Below are 25,450 nucleotides of genomic sequence, written 5' to 3' on the forward strand. Positions count from 1 at the left end.
TGAATGAAGAAGTCACCTTTGGAGATCTGGGAAGACCTGTTCACACTCTTTACACTCATGAAAGTCATGAGACCTGTGAAGGGGTCGCAGGTCTTGAGGTTCCTGGGCATTGATGTCACTGTCCTCTCCTGGACATACAAGATGTGTGACACCTTAAATAAGTTACATCATAGTCAATGGTCATGATAGGACAGATTAAAAGGAAGTACGGACATATGGAGAAGAAATCCAAACCTGCATCAAGGAAGGAGGACGGGGGCATCCCGCACTGCTGCATCTGGTGGTCCAGCAGTTGGCTGCGGGACTCAAAGTGCTGGTCACAGTCTTCACAGCGGTACTGCCTCTCCTCTGCAAAGTGGGAGGAGAGAGCATGAAAAAAAAAAAGATCTTTAGCAAGTTTTTTCCGGGAATGATATCATGTATGTGAGATGCAGACCATGAATATCAGGAGCCATGGAAGTATCGCATGAAAAGTCTTCTGCCTTCATGAAAAGTAGAAGCTCCTCACCGGGGAAAATATCTCGGGTGACTTTGTAGAAGATCTGAAACACAGAAACAAATAAATTTATAAATATACAGTTTAACTAAGTGTTTCCTCCTTAGGTGGTAAAGGTGTGTGATAAAAGTTCAGTGAATGGCAACTGGTTACTAATGACATCATCGATATTTTTTTTAGAAAACTATCTAATTTTAAAAACACCACAGCATAATTAAATCCTTTGCCATAATCTATAATCACAGCTCATACAGTACGGCAAATTTGCCTGTCATGTTGTTTATGTAATTTCAAATTTCCTCATTCTCAAACCTAAAAATGCCTTTCCACTTTGAGGTGGTGTGGCAGTAATAGAACCACCACAGGCTCAAGCAATGGCACACTTCAGGAATTCCCCATGCAGTCACGCCTCTTTCCCGTAGGCAAAGCACTCACACACACACAAACAGGCAAAGGCTCATTGCAGAACAGAAGACACACTGTGTGATCATCACTAATATGTCACAAGTTACACAAACACTCGTGCACAGACTGTAGTTGTCAACCAGTGGTTTAAATTAGCACGTTATTGTAGGGATCAGATAACAAGGATGACGGAAGTCACAGTGACTAAGACTACCCGAAGCATTAAGGCCATTTTCACCACACACTCCCATTCTAATGTGTGAATAATATTTTTTCTTTAAATTCCAGAAGCTTTGAATAGAATCCATTAAGACAGTGACAAACCATCCGACCTTTCTGTGACTCTTCTTTTCACATTAAAGGACACAAAAGGTACATAATCCAACAGGTTCTCATGAAACCATTGATTATTAGTCACATTATTTGAATTCACGTTTTCTCAGGTCACACCCAGGTGACTCCTTTAGACACACTCAATTGATCGGTATGCTATTTGTTGTTATAAAAGGTCACAGTCCAAATGAAAGCTGGTTTTGATGCACGGAATAGAAGCAATTTTAAATATTAAACTTAAATGCCTAACTGATACACCAACAAGACCAACAAACTGTGATTATTATTATTTTTTTTATCATTATTATTTTTATTATGCAATGAAGGGGCGCAAAAAACAAAACAATACGCTAGCGCTGATCTATTTTGATCTACAAGAATTTCAAGCACTTTAATTTGTTCACACCTCCTTACCGAACAAACCCGCAAAGTGAAAGAGATAGCCAATGATATTTCATCAGCTTGGCCCATCAGAGTAGATCAACAGGTTTGGAAAGCAAAACTTTCTGATGCAAGCACTGTCTTGTCATTTATAAATAAAATGCAAATATTTCAGAACAAGGCAGCACGCTGTTTGCTTTGTTCCCCATCTAAAAACAATGTTAATTCAGTGCTTGACTCTTTCGGTTGGTTGAAGTTGGAAAACAGGCCTCAATAATTTATTTACCTGTATAAGATATCACTTGTCTATATTGATACACTTGTCTATGTGGAAATACTGTCAATTAGAATTAGATTCTGCACAACATGCAAAGTGAGTGATCAAGTGATGTGATTTTTTTTAGGTGTTTTGTAATTGCTGCTGTTTTGTTGTGGATTTTTTTTTGTACTGATATACTGCAACGCAAGAAGAATGGCAATGCAGTCAACCAAAGCTAATCAAATCCAAACAACTGAAACAAAAAGAAAAATATTTTGAATGAACATGTCTTATCAGCAGGAATGTCTTAGAACATTTTCATCTATTTCAGTTCTTATTGGTTTATAATTATGTGACAGTTTCATCTGTGACTGACAGACAATTATTGTAAAAAGCATAAATGTCCTCACTCAATACTAAGTGAGAATCAATAGACTGGAAGAGATGAAGAGCGTACGCAGACGAGACCATTTGAACCATTAAAGCCGTTGAAGTCGCATTCTACCTTAGCTGACTTTGAGGCGGGCTGGTTGCCAGTCAATTGCAGACTACATGTCATCAGACAAACATTCAAGTCATACTTTTGCTGTCATAAATAATCATCAATGACAGTAATTAAATGACACATTGCATGCATGCTGGAAAATAGGGCCACCTTTTACCGGCAATTCAGAGTGTACTGATCTTGACGCCAGACTTTAGGTGTGCGATGCATTTGGGGCACACCCTGACATTTACATGTCTTTGTTGCATCATGTGAAATGTTCTTTTTAACAAAATGGCTGATGATAATTACACTTATAATTCATTTGGCATCCAGTTCAAACAGGAGAGCAACTAAGCGCTAATTGCCCGAATTATCGTAATGACAAAACACACAGCTTAGGGAAAGTTTCTATTATCAGTAAACCAATGGCAACATGATGTGAGTGATAGCATTATGGAATTGAACGTCAAATACTGTCACTTAGTGTCAGTGTGTTAAAGGTTATTGATAAAGGTTACCTAACATGCTCATTCATTGTTGTTTTTTTCTGTTAAGGTTAATTGCTGGTTCCAGTTTTTCTTCAGTGGTCTTTTATGCTGCATTATGATGATTAATTAACTCCAGAATTAACTCTCTTTGCTATATACACTGTAAAGTAAAAATTTGTTAACAATTGCTAGGATTAATCTTTTTGACAATGGATGGGCAAAATAATAATTGTTCTTTCTTTCATTAATAATTCCGGGTTTTCTGTATTTATTTCCCATCTTGATGCAGTTCACACATGCAAAATTTAGTGCAATACTCGATTTAAACCAACAGGTGCTATTGATTTAGTCAGCCAATTTTTTTTTCCAGACTTGAAATTATGGAATTTTAATCAAATAGTCTCCACGGAGTTAAAACATGATATTGACATGTATCTGTAATGCGTTTTTCAAAGTTCTCCAAAGACGATCGTATAAAACCAGTTCACGATAGAATGACGTAAAGAGTGTGAGAGGGAAGGAAAAAAAAAAAATCCCAGTTTCGCCAACGAGACAAAACAGGCTCTTTCCCCTTCTCCCCTTACTCATTCCTTCCTCACTCACACACTCACCCTCCTGAGATTTGCTCATAAAGTTTTATGGTAAACAGAACTGGGTCAGAAATAAGAGGATGGAGGCCAGTTTTACTTTCACACTAGAAGGTTTGAATTGGAGCTTGCGATTGAGCCATAATGACCAACACACCTGGAAGTTGCTGAGGTTGTATGACATTGTTGTCATATAAATCAGGCGGCAAATCATCTCCGTTAGAGGGATTGCACTGGATTGGTTTAAATCCACTTCTCCGAAGAGATTTAACAGCAGTGTTCCTCGAGGGAGCCCGTTCTGTCTCTTCTCTTCAAATCTGGTGCCAGTGTGTGTGTGTGTGTGTGTGTTTGCGGTGTGGTTTCAAGCCGAGTTCAGACTCAGCACTTTTCTGATGTTGTAAAAACCTGTTGGACTCAGGTAATGTGCAAGTTACCATTTGCAGCCCAGAATAACTATTTCCAGTTTTACATGGATGCTCAAATGATCTACACACACATTGACACATATGCAACACTACACATATACACTCAAGCCAATCCGTGAGCTGGGACAGAAAAAAAAGCACAATCCAAAAGCCCTCATAAGCGCACTCAGTAGCAAAAAGTGACAGGGGCTTTTGCAAGACCACCCTACATTTAGTCTATTCAATTTAAGCATACAGACAGGCATTGTGAGCGGCTACAGTGTGTTTTCCAAAACATCAATGTTGGCCGGAAGGCTTAAAGACGGCACATTGTACTGCGCTGTGACAGTGTGTAATAGTTAACAATCACCTCATCACAGCCATGTCCGAGACCTGTCGGAGCCTTACACGGGCACCAGAGCAGAACCGCCGTGTTGACAGCAAGTCACACCCTGCGCACGGTTCTCTCTGCTTGTTTGTCTGCCTGTCACTTTGAAAACATAGAGGCCAAGTGATTCCAGACATCTTGCATCTTTCAAGAAGATTTGGGAATAGACCTTGAGTGATGCTTTTAGGAAAAGTGAGAAGATGGGTGACATAGGAGCTGTTAATTTGTCCAGGAAAATCTTTGTCAGGTGTTCACCTAAAGGCTCAGTTATACCAGGAACACCCGATGCATAATTTCCCTTTGAATGAAGTTACAGTATTGCGTTGTAGCATGAATGTCCATAAATGACCAACGCAGACATCTAATAAAGTCACACAGAAGAGGAAACATAAGGAGGCATTTGTTAGAATTGGAATTCTGAACCCTCCATAGTTTCAGAATACACACCTTTACCAACTAAATTCCAATAGGGCCCTTACAGTTTTGTAAAAATTGATTTTGGACTTTTCGTGTAATCCTGCTACCTGAATCTGTACTACTATTTTCCTATTTTACCGTTATACAAAACAAAAATAAAACCCACTGCGACATTTTCAGCACACTGTGACTCACCCTGATCTACTTACGGTTCATCTTTTCTTTTTCTATGTTTCGCGACTCCTCACTGAGAGGTAACGACAAGCATGGAGCTTAAATTCCTTTTCTTTTCACACGGGTCACGCCATGGAATGCTCTACACGCGTGTCAGGTAAAGTTTAGTCTCTTGTCCACCATGAAGGAATGACTGAGTGGGATTAGTGAGGTGAACAGACCCCCATGTGGGCAGCACGCACCTCTGTGCCACAGCCAGGTGAGCAGCAAAAGACGGTGACATTCCTGACATATCTAAGAGTTTATATCGCCAGCGTGACATGGAAGTGTGGGGAAACATCATTTCGACAGGCCGCCTCTGATCCTGCCCTGTGGTCCTCGCACGGCAGAAGCCAGCATACAATTACAGAAAGAAAACACACGCTGATAATGTAGAGTGTCTGCATTGTGTGTGTGCGTGTGTGGGAGAAGTGAGAGCAGGGTGGGCTAGTGGCGCACGGGACTATCTGACTTGAATCACAATAACACCTTTTAAGACAACAGCAGCAAGCAGGGAAGGGAGTTAAAAAATCCAGACTTCCAACAGTGGAAAAAGATGATCAAAATGAAGTGTGAGTACTTTTCGATTACTCTCACACACAACATATCTGGGCGTATCATCATTTGGGAATTCCAAATCCCTTTTGCCTCTTATTCTCATCTTGTCATTCTGCATACCTGATCATCTATCTGGCAGGCTGTCAGGTTGTGCTGCTTGGCAGTGGGTGCAAACTGGATGTACTTCAGCCAGCTCCCGATATCTGGTTTACTGGCATCAACACAATATTTCACATGGCCTGACCCGTCCAAGATCTGGGGAGACAGAGACAAGTAGAGATCAATATCAGTCCAGGTTACGGAGTAGCAACTATACCTCCCACTGAGAAATACGTCTCTAATGTTGGGAGTCACCGTGGAAATTGATATTCGCAACTGAGGCATATTTTACAAAAGATTTTCAACATCTAAATTAGGGGAAAAGGACAAGCGCATGAGTCACAGTTGGCTAACAAAATGTTACACTATTGCTGTGTTTACACTAATCCTGAGTAAATGCATGCAGAGGTATAAATATAGATGTGATTGTATAATAATTAAATAACTTAATTGAATATTTTTTTTATATATTTTTCCTATTTGTACTACTTCCGGAACCAATTAACTAGGAGTGTTCAGACAACATCAACAACAAAAAGAACAACGATGATGACAACAAGAACAACTAAACAATAATAATAATAAATAAATAATAATAATAATAATAATAATGCGGGCTATGAAAATAATACTTTTTTATTTATTGGTTTAGACACACACAAGTGATTAAAAAAATATTTTTTTTACATCTTTAAGGCAGAACAAATTCGTTAATTGAAACAATTTAAACTCAACGGCGAGGACAGGCCTGTGACGCTCTGCACATGATTTTCTTGACACGAAAATGAAATGCATTACAAAAAACAACGATAAAAAAATATAAACAATATGACAAAATATCGTAGACATTGTGGTAAGGGGTTTAACATGCATAGTGACGTCGTTTTAAAAATAATATTTATTTTAGTTTCTCGCTTTATTTGAACACAAATCATTTGAAACATTAACAAATGTCTAGATCGTAAAGGATACTAAAAACACTGGCCAATGCAAGAATAACTTAACATAAAACAAGAATAAATTATCAAGGTTGAATGAACCCTTTTGTCCCCCTCTCCAGTATTGTTTTCCCGTCTTGAGCGAATTTAAAAGTCAGACTGAATTTGCCCCGACAGCGACAATGAACTCTCCAACGGCTCGTCGTAAAATATCCGATAAATATACTTTTTCACTCAAAAAATGTTTTTTTTTTCTTACCGTTAGTTTGCGTCGGCGTGCGGTTCAAAACACTCGGGATAAGGATTGCGCGTGGCAGTGGGCAAAAAGTGATGAAAGTCCGCTTGAAAAGATCGCTCTATTTCGGGATTTCCCCCCCTTAACTCGGTCTCGATGTGACGTCCATTTTAAACGACAAAAAAATAAAATAAATAGACCTAAAAAAAACTTTTTCTCAGGTTCTCCAAGCCGCGGGGTGAGTGGATGACAGACTCCTCTCCAGTGCGCGCATGCACACGCACTTCACTGTCCGCCACACACCGCGTGTTTTCTCAACTCCAGTCTTCTCATCTCATCTCCGCGTCGCCTTCACCGACTCGTCTGACTGGTACATCTCCTTTCTGTTCTGTCCCCAGCCGTCCCGACTGCAATTCCCTCCGGTACATCAACTTGCTTCCAACTTTTCAGTGTGCGCGACTCGTCCGCTCCTCTTGTCACCCCTCCTGTCCTGACGCGCCCAGGTGTCCCCCACCCTGCAGACACCCCCTCCTCTTATTGTGATGTATCAATTATATGATAAAGGCGGGTTTAAGAGTTCTTCTCTTGCTGTGCGGGTCTCTCTCTTTTTTTTCTTTTTTACGCACGATCCCATAAAGCGACATCCATCCTCACGGCCCTCATTCTGGGCGACTGTCCCCCCGGCGGAAGCGACTCCTCTCCGCAGTAAATTGTAAAGTGACGGGGGCCCTGGGTCGGAAAGGTTGAGCGGGGTCAGGGAGAGGTCGAGATTGGGCTTCTAAAAGGATGAACTACCCCGGCACACTTTAATGAATCAACAGAAGCTTCAAAGAGAGCCATTGTTCACATCTTCACCAAACTTGTTCACAACACTCATGAGGTGTTTTATGACAATGGTGACTTAATGATTATTTTGTTTTCTGTCGTTAGCTTTATCTAAATTTCGGATGTGCAAGAAATATAAAAAAATAGGAGATTGTTGTCAGAGAGCCGAGTTTATTAGACAGTTCATAAAGCTGAGGAGGGCTTCAGCATTGGCTGATGAGAGCAGATGATGATGGATAATGCCTCAACTCTGTGACATTGACCTTCCATCCCAGATAATAGCCATTGTTTTGGCAAATCGCGGAGCAAATGTGCAGGAAGGACAGGAAAAATCATGTGTAAATAAGGCAGGACCTCGCCACCGATTCCCATCGTTTTGTGCTCCCTGAGAACCCAGCAGAGACCCCGGTCCGCCCGGTCATTGATTTCCTGCCTCTCCTCGACTTGTCTATTGTTGAAAGCCTTTTTAATTTAGCCATAAATTGGGAAAGCTCAAGCCGAATGAGCTGTTCTATTTTCTTCCTGTCAAGATGAGAGATTTGTTTTATGATGCATTGTTTATTAAATACAAGTAATCTGAGAAGGCTTCATGGCCTTTTCACGTCTGATCCAGCATTCTGATTTTGTGCGAAAAAAGGAAAGACGCTCACTCCAGATATGTGTGTGTGTGTGCGTGTGTGTGTGTGTGTGTGTGTGTGTGTGTGTGTGTGTATACAGGGGTAACAGTGTAGCAGGACCCCTGAATGCCTGCAACATCGGTACAAGCTGCTTTACTCTCCCCCGCCAGGAGATGGCGTGCTCCACTGAAACGAACTTCCAATTGCTCACAATGGAACATTGGACAGCGGAATGGCATTTAAAACCAAAATAAAGCAGTGAAATAACCATAAAACTCAACATTTCTCATACAGTCTTGAATTATTGCATGAAATGATGATAATCTATTTCATGGAACTTGCCCATGAAATTCAGTTGCATGGACCTAAATTTATAATCACCTGGATGTGCAAGCTATAAAGCTTTCAAATGTGTAGTGAAATGATGGGAGTTTGTTTAAACAGTGTTAACAAACCCGGGGAAGATTTGCGACGCATTGGTGTAATTTGCATTTATTTGTGCTATAAAAAATGATTGTCAAGTGCTTAGATAAATTAGATCGGCTTTATCTGAATTATTTGACGCCTTTGCTGTAAAGATATTCGCCTTTGTGGTGAGCTGTTTATCAACATATTACAAACGCAACACATGCAAGCTTCAGGCTAAATTCCTTCTGATTATTCAACACGGTATTTTCATACCTATTTTGATCTCTTAAGTGTTCAAATCATGTTTATTGCTGAGGCTTTAAAACACCGTGGAATTTTCTTGTGGCTTTCTTGTTTGTTTTACGTTCAGTCATGGGTAAAAAAAAAAAAATCCTACATGCAGACAAGTTTTACGATAAAATGTCTTTTTTTTTTTTTAATCGAGCTGAGGTACAGCTTTATGTTTTTTTTGGATGCAAGAGATTTGGAGTTTGCTGCTGGGTTCTGGCCCCTTGTAATTCATAATGGGACAGAAGGAGGAGGGGGAGAGGGGGGTTCCCGTGTGGGTTGCAAACTGACTCCAGCCATGCAGACAGCTCCACGCTGCAGGTGAGGGGCCACATGGAGATATTGTGAAGGCCCGTGTGGCACATTCCATCATAGGAGGGCACCGGGAAAAAGACAGAAAGTCGACAAATCTCTATTAAATAGTTTGCCATTCATTGGGAAGACCTCCCGGAGATGTGATGAAAAGCTCAAGACCGACACATCAATTTTACCTAAAAATCCCTAGATCACCTAAGATTATATTGGAATAATCCCATGTCCATACGGTCCATACCAATTACCATTAAAACAGCGTGGAGGAAATGAAAGGTGAAAATGTAAATAGCAAAAATTGCAAGGCCTGGAAGTAGGCCTGTCGTGAGCAGTGTGTTAATCTCCACCTCAGTAATTTGGTTCTGCAGAAGAAGACAGAAGCCCTGCTGCTGTGCCCTGCACTTCATAAATCACTGCTTTATGTGGACAAGGTCAGCTCACCCCCTTCCCCTTCCACTGGCCCCTCCGCCATGTTTACCCGGCCTCCCGGGGGCTCTCAGGACCAGACCAGCCCACTTCTAATTACTGTGGATTATTTTCATTTGCCGGGGGTCAGTCAGGCATTCCGGCAGAAAGAGCGAGTAGGGATGATTTTCTGACAAATTCTCTGGCCTGCCAGAAAAAGGACTGACATGTTTGCTGAATTAGCACCTGGATATTTTGTGTTCACACTGTTTGTTTTGCCTTTGACAGATCCGTGCGAGCGTCTATGGACTAACGCGTCCATTTCCTTATCATTACATTTAAACATCAGTTTAGTACTCGGGCAAGGGGGTCAGGCATATTTGTTTTTGTCAATTAAATAAAGGCAACATTCACATTCGATGGAGCCATTAGGCGAAATAAACCATATGGCTCTTGTTTCTTCATGGACAATTCAGTCAGATAAAAAGACAAGAGGTGTGAAAAATGATGATTGACAGGAGCCCTAGAAAAAAACATTTATAATTTGCAGCATGAACAAATCTTTTTTTACATAGGCCCAAATTGCTGGTGGATGGATGGATGGACATGTACACAATGGACTGGAAACTTAAACAGCCCCGCTCAGCCCGGTTGGGGGGCTCAGGCTGGGGGTGGGGGGTGGTGAGGTAATTAGAGCATGTTGCCGTTCGCCGCAGGGTGAACAAATTGGCTCTAAAACGCTCATAGATATCATCTTTAAAAGAGCTTTTATATGCTGTGGAGGTAAAGCGTGATGGAATTGAACACGCCACTTCAGATCAAGCGAGAGCAAGTGTCACACATTCATTACCTTTATCTCCAGTTTAACGTTTAAAGTCAGACGGAATGCTCTGACAATTTGCTTTTCCTGCGGCGTGTCCAATTGGAAGGCTAATATTTAATGTTGGCGGATATCAGGTTAAAATGTTGGACTTGCTCACTGTGACGGCGGAAAGACAACACTTCCTTGTCAGTTAAGTGTAGCAGGAATTTGAAGAAGATAAATCTTTGAAAAAGTAAGCCAATGGGAAGGAATGGTATTTTTTTTATTGTAAAAGTTATCATGCGGCATTAATCATGAATTTGTATTTTCATTTATTTCTTACAGCTGAACGAATTAATATTTTTAGCCGAACGAAGTGTTTAGTTTTATTTGGTGGTGTAAACTTTTCAAGCAAGAAAGCAGAAAGACTAATAATGATTAGGGATTAATGAGTATATTCAAAATTTGTAAGTGGTCAAAGGTGTAACCTGAGAAAGTGTTAAAAAAATGTGAGTGAAAAAAAGGAAAGAATGTGCACCAGTTCTGCTTGGCAGCTCAGGTCAGCAGTTCGGGTGTGTAAGTGAGATGATTAAAGTCAGAATTACCTGAGAAAACAACAAATCAGCAACAGTAACATAATGACATGGAGTGACACCCATTAAAGGCTTCACTGCTTTTCAGTAGCATCAAAGCAGCCCCGAGTTAGGCTGGAATTAAATTCAACCCCAAGCAATGCTGAGCACCTTGAACATGTGACTAACACTCAAACACTTGGAACAACGTCTGTCTTACAAGAACACGTGATGTCGCAACCTTTTTTCTAAAGAATGAAAACAATCTGTATCCCACTAAAATAATTTTTCTTTTATACCACAATTTGTAAGTGACCCAAATATATAAATCATGAGTTTGACATGTGACGTGTTACAGTGCATGTTAAGATCATAAAAATGTCACCTAGATGAGGATGATGGCATTTTAAATAGAGGTAATCAGCATTCCTTTGGCATGCAACACTTGATTTTTTTTTTTTGGATTCCTGAAAATTAATTTACTCTAGAGATGAAAATTTAAATTGTGAGGTGAAATGGGCCAACCTATATCATGTTTGAGGAAAAAAATTCCACACCCCTCAAAATTAACCTGATAAGGCATCAACAGTGAAGTAATTAAATAAAAGTGTAATTGTATCTTATTTTGGTTGGAAAAAAGTCTAGACTATCCTTTTAATGCTAAATAAAAAAACAATTCTGTTGAAAAATGTTAATGTCAATAACCTAATTCTGCAGATTTATGATACTGCTTCTTTTACATACAACGTTAATGATTCAACAAGCATGTCGTTTTTGGTGTCTCCCGAAAATGCTGATTTTGCAGGTTAGGAGGATTTCTCCCGCTGCCAGCGATATTCTACAGGCTCCGTAATGGAATCTCACCTGCCACATTTCAGTAATAGACCCATCAGATATGAGCATCAGTGCTTGTCGGGTTTATTCAATTCCAGACCAATCATTCAGGTGTTATACACTTTTGGGTTAATATTCTAACCGTGCGGCTAAGGCCTCGCTGGAGATAAATCAGCTTTTATGATGGGTTGTTATGGTTTTTACTGCTCTGGCATTGTGTGAGACTGATTTGGGGATCAATCACCTGCAGGTGTCTGCTGTGGGGCCGGTGAGCCGAGAGGATCGATGGAGGATCCGGAGTCGTGGTGATGGAATGGACCAGTGTGTGTATAGTATGATGAGTTGGTGCCATTGCATGTGTGTGTGAAGACAAAAATGATGAAGGAGTGTGTGTGTGTGTTCTTTGGAGATATATCTGGAGCTGAGGCACCGATGAACAGCCGCTGGACTATGACCAGACCATCTCAGCTCTTATCCGAACGACCCCCCCCCTCCCTCTCTGTGCACTTCTTTATCTAGATGGCACTTTGGAAAATCTCATTGTCACACAACATTTAACAAAGACAAAAAGTCTCACGCCTGCAGCTGGAGATGACAGACTCGACAGAGCGGCAACTCCAAACTCTCACTGAAGAGTGTTTGACCAGAGATATGGGAGCACGGATGGCACGAGCGCACATCAACAAACGGACACATTAGTCCTATCTGAGTTTGTTCAACTTGTTTCTCTCTGTGTCTGGATATGGTGTTTATCCTTGTTCATCATCTCTGACCATCAGATGGCTGCTTCCTCTTTGCTGTCAGCACTGCTCGGCTGAAACAAAAGAGGCGGAGAGCGAAGCTTATGGTTTCTGAATCGGAGGAAGTTGGTACTGATTACGCTGCCCCCGAAGAAGCATTCCAATCCCGTTAACTGGCGTTAAAGCTGAAAATTCCAAAGTGGACAACAAAAACACCACACGGGTGACCCTCATTTGCTGACCCACCTCAAACATCTGATCTAAAGAGTTGTCATTGGTACCTGAAACCTTTGACATTTGACCTTCGGGGTTTAAAAAGGAATGTTTCATACTCAATTAATTTCTACGATTGGGCTAGACCCTCCGAGTTTGACATACTCAGCATCTTCCGATATTTACAATTCGATTCAAACTCAATGGCAACAATTTGGGGCAGGTCCTCTTCTATTCCAACAATTATTCCTGTAACAAGTATTCCAGTCCACAAAGCAATGTCAATAAAAAAATGTTGTATGGAAGCGCCAGAGAACCCTGACTTCAACCTCATCCAGCATTTATGGAATAAATTGGAACACAGATTATGACCTCTGACCTAAAACATATTGTTTTGGGGTGTCAAACTCATTTTTGTCACGGGCCGCATTGTAGTCATAGTTTCCCTCAGAGGGCCATTATGATTGTCATCTTCTATATACAAAACAAACTGATGAATAACTAGTTTTAAAATCAGAAACTAGTAAAAACTGTTCAAATATTTGAAAAAGATGAATGGTAATAAAAATTGCGAGCAATATTTCTATCTTTTTAAAAGTGAAGATAATTTGTTATTTTAGTAATGACACAAAGTCGATGCAAAATTTGTCTTTGCGGTCCACATAAAATGACGTGGCGGGCCATATCTGGCCCTCGGGCCTTCAGTTTGACAACTATGTTCTTAACAGAGACTGTACCACTACATTCAATGCCCTGAAATTTTGTATTTAGATGCTTCAATTCTCATTAAAAAAAAATCCTCATACAATCATGTGACAACAGGGTCTACATGAAGTCGACAACATTCCACCTTCTTCACACCCTATGCCTGATAAATGCCTTTCTTGCACTTTGTTTATACATCACAAGGGTTGTTCATAACCAAGCTCAACAGAGTATGTACACAAAGTGGACATCCTGATAGAAGGAAGTGTCTTAAATTTCTGTTTGTTTGACAGAAGCCCTGTCTCTCTCCTCCTCCTTGACGGGAAGACCCACCCCCCTACCCCCATCTGTCCAAACGGGGCCACGACCCTGGCAGCACTCCCCTCTATTCTCACTCTTGCGTGATTGTGCATATGAAGAGTCCTTCCTGGCATGCTAAAGACAAACGAGCTTCTTAAACCTCAACGGAGTGACAGTTTGATGTGGCGCCCGGACATGTTTATTGCGTAATTGCAGCAAAGTCGTGACTGAGATGTTACTCGTGGAATTGTGTTTATAAAAGTAAAGACGGTCTTCATCACTTTGCACCATTGCTGAAGCATTTCATCTTCACTTTGAGAGGAAGATTTTCTTTAGTGCATGTGAGTGTTAATTCCACTTGGCAGTGTGTCAGTGTGACATAGGCTCAATGTGCAGGCGAGCAGACCGAGAGGGTGTCCACATCCCCAACAAGATCAGGTTCAGGTTGAACTGTCCGCTTTCATTCCTCTCCAGGCTCCTTGTCCTGTCTTTTGCTCTCTGTAGGTCTTTCTCATTACGGCTATAGAAAAACACAACGACTGCTGTTGGGGGGGGGGAGAAAAAAAAGTAGCATGGGGGTGAGTTCCTATGGCCCCCGGACTAGGTATAGGGTTTGGCGACGGCTCGGGGGCTGGTGGTGAGGTGTGTCCTGACCGAGGGCCCTGGTGTAATCTCAGTGCTGAATAGACGAAGCTCTTAATAGAATCCCGCCGTCCGGCTGCCACTGAGAGAAACAAGAGCTGTAATGGATGGGTTCGGCTCTGGCTCCCACTTTCCCCCCGTGACCTCTGCGTTGGTCAGAAGTAAGAGCTAAAGAAGCATTGTAGCCCCGGGCCTGATTGAATGGGGAGGGAGGGAGGTGGCTGAGGTGGTGGTGGTGGTTTTGGGGTGGGGTGAGGGGGGGGCGAGGCAGCCACGCTGATAGACCAATTTCCCACTACTGCGTGCAGCAGGGCTTGATTGATGAGGGCTGGTGCTGCTGAGAGGAGCCCCATCACATGCGATCACATAAATACTTATTCAGCTCGAATTGGGCCTGACAAGCCTTACGACAGCTTTGTGCTGTCACAGATATCATTGCAAGGAAAACGCTCCATTAATCATGCGTAATTAACTTTTCCAAGGGAGGTACTGCGCGGGACCACTAGTCGCCTGCTCACGACTTCTATTTTTTTTATTTTTTTTTTTAAAGCCGGCGTATTAGCAGGGATTGGTGGAGGGCTTATTAAAATCTAGAGCCAGTTTCCCTTGAGCCATTCAGTTTGTAAAGGAAACAGCTTCATTAGGATTGGTTTAGGGCTCTAATGGGCTTGATACAAAGCCTCCTCTCTGTAATGCAATCCCATCCAGTGGCCTTACAGTGCAATATCCTGTGAGCGTGCACAGCCATAATGTTGTCTTGTTTGAAGTTGCAGCGTAACCCGTTCGAACGCCTGCCACTAGTTAACTACTTCGACCCGCCTATAAAGTACTCTAGGAGTGATGGTAAGAGAGTCCAACAAGCAAGGTTGTTCTCCCCCCCCCCCTTTTAGTGATGTAGCCTGCCCATTGGAGTAAGGTCTTTTTATTTTTCAGCAGTAGACCGAATGATGAGACCATCATTAGGAATAAAACACAGCTAAACCAAAAAAAAAAGACAAACTTTGAGCACCTGACTTGCTGTTGACAACGTGAGATGTCAATGAGAAAACACAAATTTACAAAACAATGGGAATAGAATCTAAAAACTGCAAAAATAAACAGTCAGTCCTATTAAACGAGAAGTACATCCCAAGGAAAAACTTCAATCTATCTCACAAAGGAATTGTTCGTTTTTTTATTCCACCCCAAAAAAAAAACACTCGAAAGAAAACTGTCTGAAAAAGACAAATTATTCTATCCAGACCTGATGAGCGTTGCAGGCAAACTAGATTTTTCTGACTCACCTAAGTCAGAGTCATAAAATGCTTCATTATTCACGATTAAATAAATGTATATCACATTTCAGAGGGAAATAGATCATACTGGGAGAGGATCATGTATGCATACACACACTCCCAGATCAGTCATTTCTCTTCCTCAGTTGGTCATTTCCTCTAGACATCCACCTCACATGCAGCGGGGACCTGACTCATTTCCTGCCTATTAATTGGCTCTGTCTGGACTTCTGAGAAAAATGACTTGACAGTAAAACATAAACTCCACATAGACTAAGACATCTGTGCAAAGTAAATTCCAGCTACCTCCATTTTTTCATTCCTGTTTCCAATCATTTCGAAGTCATGCTCGGAGTATTTCATATTGTCGTCAAAGTTTATACAGAAATCCCTCTGCGTCTCTTAAAGATGCAAGAGAGAGGACAGATTAGCCGCAAGAGAACATCACTTATTTCACGACCTGGGAGGGAAACGGTCTCTGGGTGGTTCCTGGCACGAGGACAGCTGATTGAAACTTTTGAATTGAACATGCTGAGTAAAGCAGATGTCTTTATTGGCTGGACCTGCTCAACCCCCGAGAGAACAATTAAAGCTCAAGTTCCTAAAGTGACACTTGAGAGAAAATAAAGTCAGACACAAAGATGCATTTAAATTGATGGTATGTCCAATGGATCATTTTTGATTCCAGAATAAAATGGAAGTCAAAAATTTCAGATGTCTGACGATGGAATCATTTCACTCAAAAGTCATGCCAAATTTCAAATTTCTTCAAACTTGACACACAGTGTCACAACAAACTCCGAACGAAGCATCATTATGAAACAGGAGGAGCACCTCGATGCTTGTACAAGGAAGGGGGTGAGTGATTGTCTTGTTAAACACGAGGCCACTCTGTTTCCCAGATGAATCAAACCATTGCCTTGAGGGGAGAGTAGGGGGGCTACCAGGGAGAGAAGACCTGAATGAGAGATAGCCTGAGCGATGGAGACGAGTGGAAAGAGGCAGGGCTGAATTCCTGTGGCCACAGCTGTGGGAGCTGCAATCACTAAAACGTCGTACTGTCTAAATGCAGGCAATTTTTGGACGAAATAAAACAGCAAGACATGTCTGCTTTTCAAATCAGAGATGAACAATCAACAACCTGAGGGTTTCTTCTCCATCCCTCCATCTTCCATCGCTTGATCTAGCCGTCTGTCTTTCGTGGTACGGATGACCCCCTCTTGTGTCTCTATATTTGCCCCTCTTTGTTCACCGGTGGCCAATCGGTGCAGGCATCTGAGACGTCCATCATCGATCACTGGGTTGACAGTGAGCCCCAGGCGGGACGGCCCTGTTATTTGAATTTTGTGATGATTTCCTCGACAAGAAGGCTCCTCCTTCCTCTTCAGGCCTGGCATGGCTGAAGTTTGGTTTGGAGCCTCCATACATTCGACGCATGTCCAGAAAACACAGTGAATTCACTGTCCGCGTGTTTAGGTCACGCTGAGGTGAGCAAGATGGATGGAGTGTGGAGTGCAAGTAAAATAGGTTTGCAAATTTGGACGTTTCTCAGTAGCTTCTCCTACCCCGTGAAGAAACACAATGAGAACTTTGGCAGTCGTGCTAATAAAACTAATGCATATTTGCGATAAGAAAACAGCGAGGTAACTTGATTTATTGCTGTTATTTGTGTATAAACCTTAATTTGGAGTCATGCATTTGTTATCTTGGCTTGTCCATGTTTGTCTTTATCCATGACAGTGTGTGAAAGTCCTTGGAAAAAGTATCCACAGCCACAAAGTCCCTCCCGTTCTCTCATCATTTACTACTTTGCTGCAGGAGTTCATTTTTTTTAGCCTCATCCCGCCGCCTAACCACCGCTCAGGCACTAAACGAGGATTTAGTAGTCATACCGATTGTCTTGCTGGTCACATTGTGTTATCATTACAGCCGGTTATAATTGGAAACAGGAGTCTTCCTAATAGGATGCATGAAAACAAGGCTATCTGTCTCTTCTGATATTCCCACACAGGCTAATCCATTTCCCCCACGCGCTTCCTACAAGACACACACATCTCTGTATCTCGCTTCAGTTGAGACGACAGAGTGGTTAATATATAAGCCGCACTGGACGATAAGCCGCAGGTGTGTTAATGTTTAAATTCCATATATAAGAGAATTTGCAAAAATCATCATGAAAATCATGAAAAATTCATAGATAAGACGCACTGGACTATAAGCCGCAGCGTTCAAAAGCTTGTGTAAAAAGTAGCGGCTTATAGTCCGGAAAATACGCTACAAGAAGGAATCTGTGTCCACATGCCTGAAGATACCCAGTCCACTGGTTGACAACTAATTTGTTCATTTCTAACTTAGCTTGTGATCTTAACCTTACATATATTCTGAAAAGAGGTGCACGGGCATGCTGTTGTGTCTCTAAGAGCACTTAACCTTGTATGAGGGGCCTGTCAAACAAAAAAGTACACACACTTCATTAGCATTGTCCGTGAGACGGAAGCACTCTTACACATGGAATCACTCCTCATTTGCTGTCTCAGGCTACCGCTGTGCAGAGTTAGGGATTGCCGACTTCCTTCCCCACGGTCCCCATGGCCTCTGCCGAAACATAATGCTCAATTTGTTCATATCCAGTAGCAAAGAAAAGGACCACGCACAAAAGCAGAAAAGATAAGGTTTCAAACTGCTTTGCACTCACAGGTGTGGAATTGTCAACCGCTTCAAAACATCTTCTACCTCATACCACCACCTCCTCCTACTAGACTTTCTGTCAAAATGAAAGAACGGACGGATGTAGATGGACAACCGGGTGTGGGATGAGTGAGAGCTTTTGAAAGAGAGATGTATAATAGGCTGGCTATCTGATGCGATTAAAGGGAATTTAGTCATTTGTACACACAAGCATGCACAAGTAGACACTCACACAGAGCCAGCTGCTATCTCACATTGCATCACGCTGCTCTGCACCTTCACACTAGCAATCACCTCTGCTCTCGCATTCATGCAGTCTTGCTTTGTTTCAATGGCATCAAATGCTTTTAGTCAACAAAAGAAGAGAGGGAGTGTTGCCAGCTGTCCCAGGCCACTCATTCCCACACAGGCATTTAATTTCACCCGAATTCAATGAACATGGCCTTGGCCTTTTTGCCTTGACAACATACATTTTTGTTTACTAATTATCACAAAATGAGTTCACATTTGCGGTCACAAAAGGTAATTCACAAATTCAGATAATACATAAGTCTATTTGGAGTCTAGTACATTTATTGCTCTTTGTTCTCATTCAAAAATGACCAGTAGACAAGTTTTTGTACTAAAATTCCTAAAGTGTAATACATGGAAATATGGGTTATGTAAATTGTAGTCACCCATGTTTTGGGGAGAAGAAAGTCAGTGTCTTTTTTATATGTTTGCTTGTTGATATTGCTGTAATATTATTTGAATAAAATATTTGAAAAACATAATTTATGTAAGCTCTGTGTGTGATAAACATGGGTGTTCCACAGGGATCAATCGAAGGTCCTTCAAAGTTTCCACTTCATTATATATTTTTAATTAACCAAGTTATAGTAAATTGTGCTCAATCCATAGCAATGGCATATTTGTCTAAATATTCTTTCATCTTTTGCATTTTATTCATTGAAAGTCTAGTTATCACTTTCTCACAAAAAGTTTTTTTCTTCTGTTCATATCCAAAAGAGAACAAATGGATCAGTGACAGTCATCGGTTTGTATGCATTGCACACACCTGCACAATAACAAGGAAGGAAGGAAAGGCAACAAGAAACATATATCATAAGGTAGAAATGATAAAAGGGAGAAGTGGGTGGAGATAAGAAATAGCTGATTGCTTTGTGTTGGGAATGACTAAGTCGACAAAGTAGTTGCTTGAATGGAATCTGCGGATCTCTAAAAGTTTGCTCGACCTGCGGATGCCAATTTATCATGTTAATCGATGTACTATTTGTGCAGTGTTTTCTATAAAACTCACAGGTTTATTCAGGTCATCTTGTCCAACTCTCTAAATCTCATCAATGCAAACTGCTATTTTCTCACAAAAGCTGCATGCAACCTTATCTGAAAGTAGATCTTGTCAAGCAAACTTGATATTACCATTTAGGGGTGCTTCTATTGGGTGTCAGTTCAAAAGAGATTAGGTATGCCCCATTTAGTCATGGAGCTCTTGAGCCGGAATCGCGGGTGAGGGAGATCTGTCCGAAGGAAACAGGATCTTATCTGAGCTGATCCAACCCGTAAAAGTGTTCCCGCCGATGGATCAACTTCCTGGAATGTATATTCCAAAGCACGTACATACTTGTAAAGATGTCGATGAGTGCGTGCATACAATCCTGCATCATACACGTAAAGGCAAAGGGCGAATCCATCCGCATTTGAACACCCTTTCATCAACACAGCTGTCTTTTCGAGTCGAGATTTAAACTTGTGAATGTATAAAAGACAAATTCATTTAAATTATTTGCTAAACTGTGTCATATTTGTGTTTTTCTGAGCAAACCGAGAAGTGTGCGCCACCTCTGTGATGTGGATTGCCTCTCTCAGGAAGTGTACGCAGACACTGACGCGCACGCACGCTAACATTCCCTTTTGCCCCCTTTGGCCAAGCCCAGAGTTTGACCTCTCCGTGTCACTCAATCCTCAAGCCAATATTTGCTTTTAACATCATAAATATTAAATATCTACAGAAGTAAATATTTGAGTTTGGCAGCCACGAAGTGGTAAATGAATTAATGTATTCAGACGAGGAGGGCACGAGTATCTGGGTGTTCTCTCTGTCTCTTTCACACATACACATCCTTTCAGCTTCTCGACCTCTTTACCGTAAAAGTTTGTCAGTGGTCACACTGGGAAACCCACAAATGCTATGAATTGGTAAGAAATAAAGAGACAGAACATCACATAGAATCAAACTAGACGGGCTGTGATAATCAGCCTAATCTGTGTTCCCATAAAAATTATCATCATCACATAATTATAATTACTTTAAATGTCACAACTTGCAACTGGGATCGGCACCAATTTAAAAGGCTGACATTCAGGTTAGGCCAGGTACGTGGCCTTCACGTGGCCCTGTGATTGGCTGCCCAATACGTACACCGGCGTCCGTTGGGATTGGCTGCAACTCATCCTTGACCCTTGACCCCAATGAAGACATCAATTTGTGAAATTGAGATGGAGTAGTGAAGTAAAAAGACCCTCCAGAAAGGCAATCCCTGTTTGACCCTTGTCCGTCTATAATTGGACCCTTTGACCCCATCCAAAATCAAAGATCCAAATCTATCTATCTATCTATCTATCTATCTATCTATCTATCTATCTATCTATCTATCTATCTATCTATCTATCTATCTATCTATCTATCTATCTATCTATCTATCTATCTATCTATCTATCTATCTATCTATCTATCTATCTATCTATCTATCTATCTATCTATCTATCTATCGACATACTCTCAGTGTCCTTGTTCAATTGTAACAATTTTTTTTCCAGTGAGTTTTAAGGAGAGTGAAAGTGGCCGAGCCAAAGATTGTTGCTGGATTGGTGTGAAGTAATGGACCTCCCACTGTGCCGGACAAAGACAACCCACAACAGAGAGATGCACTGCATCAAACCATGGGGACAAGAGGGGTTCAAAAAGCGCTGTCCCCTGGGGTCTTTCAGGCTGGCATCCATGCACTCTATCTCAGCAGGGGACAAGCTTCTTCAGACAAAAAACAGTGGGAGGATGAGAGGGAGAGACAAGCAAGCGCTAGAATAGAGGGAAGCTTTAAAGGACAGTGTGAAAATAAGAAAACATGAGACATTGAATACTTTGGCTATTGTACAGAGACAGCGTCTATTGTCACAAACTGATAATGGTCACCGCAGCTGGTCTACACAAGCTTGTTGGGTTTGAGTGGCACTCAGTTCATCTTCTGTAAATGCTTACATTAAGGTCATGGATCGGTACGAGTAACAACAATATGGTTTTTTTTTTTTTTCTCCAAGAACAGTACCAGTGTTGCCCCTGATGAGCACGGCTTTTTTGCCAGCTCGTGAGCGGCGCTAAGCCAAGCTGCCGTCTGCAAAGCCGAAAGGATCCCGCCCGACATGCCACAGTGTGCTCAAGCCCGACCTCTGTTTCCGATGCCAGGAAGAATTCCGAGTAACTAACCCCAAATACTGACAGTGAGCCAATCTAAATGTCAGCGTCCTCAAAGGAAACCAACAAGACGGTCATTGTGGCATCCCGCTCATCGAGAAAAAAAAAGAAGAAGACATATACAGTTGCAAGAAAAAGTATATGAACCATTTGGAATTACAGTGGTACGTTGACTTCAAATTTTGCACACTACTTTTACTGTCACTTGAATTTTGTTTTGTTTTGCGAGACAAAATTTGACTTACAAGCGTATTTATCCCACAAATAAATAGAAAAATGAGGAGAGATACATTTACTGAAGCGATGTTAGCCATTTTTGAATGGTACAAGCAGACAAACACAAAAAATATAGACCAATCGGACTATAGCAGACAGTAAGATTGCACTAACGGCAACATAAAGAATTAATTAAGTCAGTTAATTGGGGTAAATTTGTTTTGATATAAAAGTAAATTGTGTTGTGAGTATGGACACAGAACAAATAAAATTATTCAACCCTTGCTGACTTAATATACCTTCTAAAATATCAATGTAACTTTTTTTTACAGTGCGGCCCGTTTGAGTTGAACAGGTAAATTAGGAACTATGTTTATTTTACAATGTTTATTTTACATAATTAATTTTATTTTTATGAATGTGTTCTTGTTTATATTAAATACAAACACCATTGGCAATTAATTGGCTTTAAGTTTTAATGAGAGATTAACATTTAAGACAAATCCAGACTATTTCATTGTGTTTTACCAGTGGTGCCCAGGTGGACTTTTTTTTTTTCAAATTCATGATATTATTTCACGTAATATTTATTATTTTTATGAGCTTGGTCCTCATCCCCCACAGTAATAGTATTCCATCTTCACCCCTCGGCATGATGCATTTTCTTGTCATTCAGACAGTTTTGACAAAATGATTTTAAAATGGTACCCCCTGAAACACAATCTCATGTCACTGGAAAATATCTTAGAGCTTCCCACTGATGCCAAACCTATGAAGCAACTTCTTACAATAAACTAAATGGCAAAAAAAATTAAACTTGACAACCATTTTGTCAGATTGGAAAAGAATCTCCAACCACAGTTTAGTAGTTACCAAACATATTCAAAAGGAAATACTATGATGCCAAAATGACAACACAAAAAGCATCTGATGACACACTTTCAGGCGTGGGTGGAAAAAAACAAAAGTACTTTAATGTGGTAAGACTACTCCCCTTACACACCTTCTAATACGGTAAATACTGTGTGCAACACACACACACACACACGTACACACACAGATTGCGCACGGCCCAGTCTGTCCTGCTAGCCTCATGGCTGTAATTGAGAGTTAATGACGCAGTTGGATCTGTTCTTTACTTCATATTAAACAGAGCCTGCTGCTACTCGACTGTAAAAGCACCCCACCCCACCTTCTCCCTCCATCATCTCCACATTGCAGCTTCTTTATTACCTGACCCCCCCCCACACACACACACACACACCATTTAAACATATGACTTAAAAAGCACTTCATAGGCTTGTTGTTGGTTTACCGCTGCAGCCTGGTGACTTGCCTTGCCCACTCCTATCCTACATTCATCTTCAAATCTCCAAAGTGAACTCAAATTTTGTGTTTCTTTTCTTCCCCTCTGCGTATAAGATATTGGCAAAAGCAGTAAAATCACACCCCCTTAAAAAGTCTTGCAAAGGGGGGGCTTGCGCGACTGCCTGGCGCCAAGAATGGTGTGCTGCCCACAGCGAGGAGGTTGCTCTGGGCCCTTCCCCTATCACTGGCCTGAGCAAAAAGAGCAAGAGGAGAGAGAGGGGGGCGAGGGGGGGAGTGAGGTAGCAATTGCAGTGATGTTAGAAAGCGAGGACGAGAGCAGGAGCGAGATCGGAGCAGAGAAAACAAACAGGACAGAGGCTGCAGTGTGTGTCAAGCCACTGGGGAGTTTCAGAATGTTCTCTACCGCTGTTCTCCAGAGCAAAAACTCCTGGAGGGTTATCTGCTCCTGGCGTTGTCATTTATCATCAGTCAGGAGAAAAGTAGGGCCAGCGCAGTCGGAACCTATAACTTTACACTCTCCAGCAGATGTGTAAAGAGAACACACATGCAGATGTGCTAGCATTCATATTTCAATTTACCTGTAGAGGTTTGCACAGCAGGAGCACAAAGAAATAGACGCATTAAACAAAATCATAAGATCCATGTGGAATGAAATGACACAAACACACACACACTGCATGATCATCAGGACCTCCCCTGCGCAAGCCCAGCAGTGCCTTAACATGTTCTCTTGTTTCCTAAAATTGGCTCTCACCACAAAAATATAAATTAAGAGTGTGTGCATGCGTGCGTTAGGGTAATTTGAAACCATTCTCACTCCACGGCTTATGTAAGTACGCACAATTTCAACAAAGTAGCCCTTAATAGGGCACTCACACAAAAATTCGACTGGTATATCAACAGTCCACTTTAGTTGTTAAATTCTCATAACCGAATTGTATGTATAATCATTATTGGCGTTATTTTATCAATTATTTTATTTATTATATCTATTTAATTTAATTTATTTATTTATTCATTTATTATACTTTATCAGTAATGTTTTCAGTGTCATTATTTGTCCGTGGTGATTGGGAGAAATGACATTGTGTAACGAGCTCAGAAACTGACACAATTTCACAATTTATGGTTCTTTGTGCGGGAAGACTTTGGGTTAGGCTTCCATGCCAAATCTCATCGCAAGCACATGATGAGGATTTCAGACATCTTGAGCTAAGATCATATTCTTAATAAATGAGTCTTTTAAAAGTTAAAAGATGACTTTTAATATTGATCGCTAAACCTCCACTTTAAAATGACCTCTGAAAAAGAGAACAGGAACATTTCAGACGTCAATTATCTTTTTTCCTTCCTTCTTACTGGAAGAGTGTCAAGCTCTGCTGTTGTCAGCCAAAGTGAAAGCATCTATGCGTCACTGGTCGAACCAGTGATTGGTGAGCAAAACTGTCTTACAAGCTCTCTCGCTCACATCCACTTGATCTGTAAATCTTTCCCCTCAGCAGGCAGCCCTTGCATAATCATTCATTTTACAGATTTTCTTTTCTAAAGTGCCTGAAGGGTTTAATTATGCACAAGACAAACCCATATAAACTTCTATTCTGAGGACTTTTTTTATTGACTTTTGAAGCAGGCTACCCTCTGGCATTTCAATTAACCATTTATAAGAGAAAAACTACAATTAAGCTAAATGTCTCCATAAAGAGGCTTTCACATCATTCTTTTTTTGAGGATGGCTGGATTGTTGTCAATGGAGCAGGGTGCCTCATTTCAAGGAAGAAAAAAAGACAGAAAAAAAGAAATGGCATTAAAAAGTGAATTCAAATGAAAGGAGATAGATAATTGCGGTGGGACTGGACCGAAGGGCCGGCGGGTGTGTTGGCCACAAGGGCGGCCAACACTGACCTTGCTACTTAGTCCCTAATTACATGTTATGAAACTTAAGTCGACTCAGTCATTTGGCTGGACTGGGCCTCTCGGAGCACAGACAAAAAGAAATTACAACACCATTACTTACACACATTCTAAAAGAGAAGGAAGGGTAATGGTGTCGGGGAGGAAAATGTGGGGAGGAAGGAAAATGATGAGAGGTTGATGTCACTTGGTATTTTTGGGAGAGTGAG

The 25,450-nt window shown here is 41.2% G+C and overlaps 1 protein-coding gene across 12 annotated transcripts in view; it reads right to left on the minus strand.

Annotated features, from left to right (window-relative positions):
• mecom (MDS1 and EVI1 complex locus) overlaps window positions 1-25,450 on the minus strand; it is a 94,696-nt gene that overhangs the window by 12,959 nt on the left and 56,287 nt on the right. For 7 of the 12 annotated variants that reach the window (XM_088380177.1, XM_088380176.1, XM_088380172.1 and 4 more), the window contains exons 3-6: window positions 5,537-5,671; window positions 437-542; window positions 235-348; window positions 17-152 (exon numbers count right to left, since the gene is read on the minus strand). In XM_088380177.1, coding sequence (XP_088236303.1) covers window positions 17-152; window positions 235-348; window positions 437-542; window positions 5,537-5,671 — 491 coding nt within the window. Of the gene's footprint in view, window positions 1-16; window positions 153-234; window positions 349-436; window positions 543-5,536; window positions 5,672-6,712; window positions 7,200-25,450 lie in introns of those variants that run through there. The other 5 variants (XM_088380180.1, XM_088380179.1, XM_088380178.1 and 2 more) reach the window with 2 other exon arrangements.

Source organism: Syngnathus floridae, chromosome 7 (genome assembly GCF_059516105.1).
Source record: "Syngnathus floridae isolate MCC-2025c chromosome 7, RoL_Sflo_1.0, whole genome shotgun sequence".
In the NCBI taxonomy this organism is placed as follows: Eukaryota; Metazoa; Chordata; class Actinopteri; order Syngnathiformes; family Syngnathidae; genus Syngnathus; species Syngnathus floridae.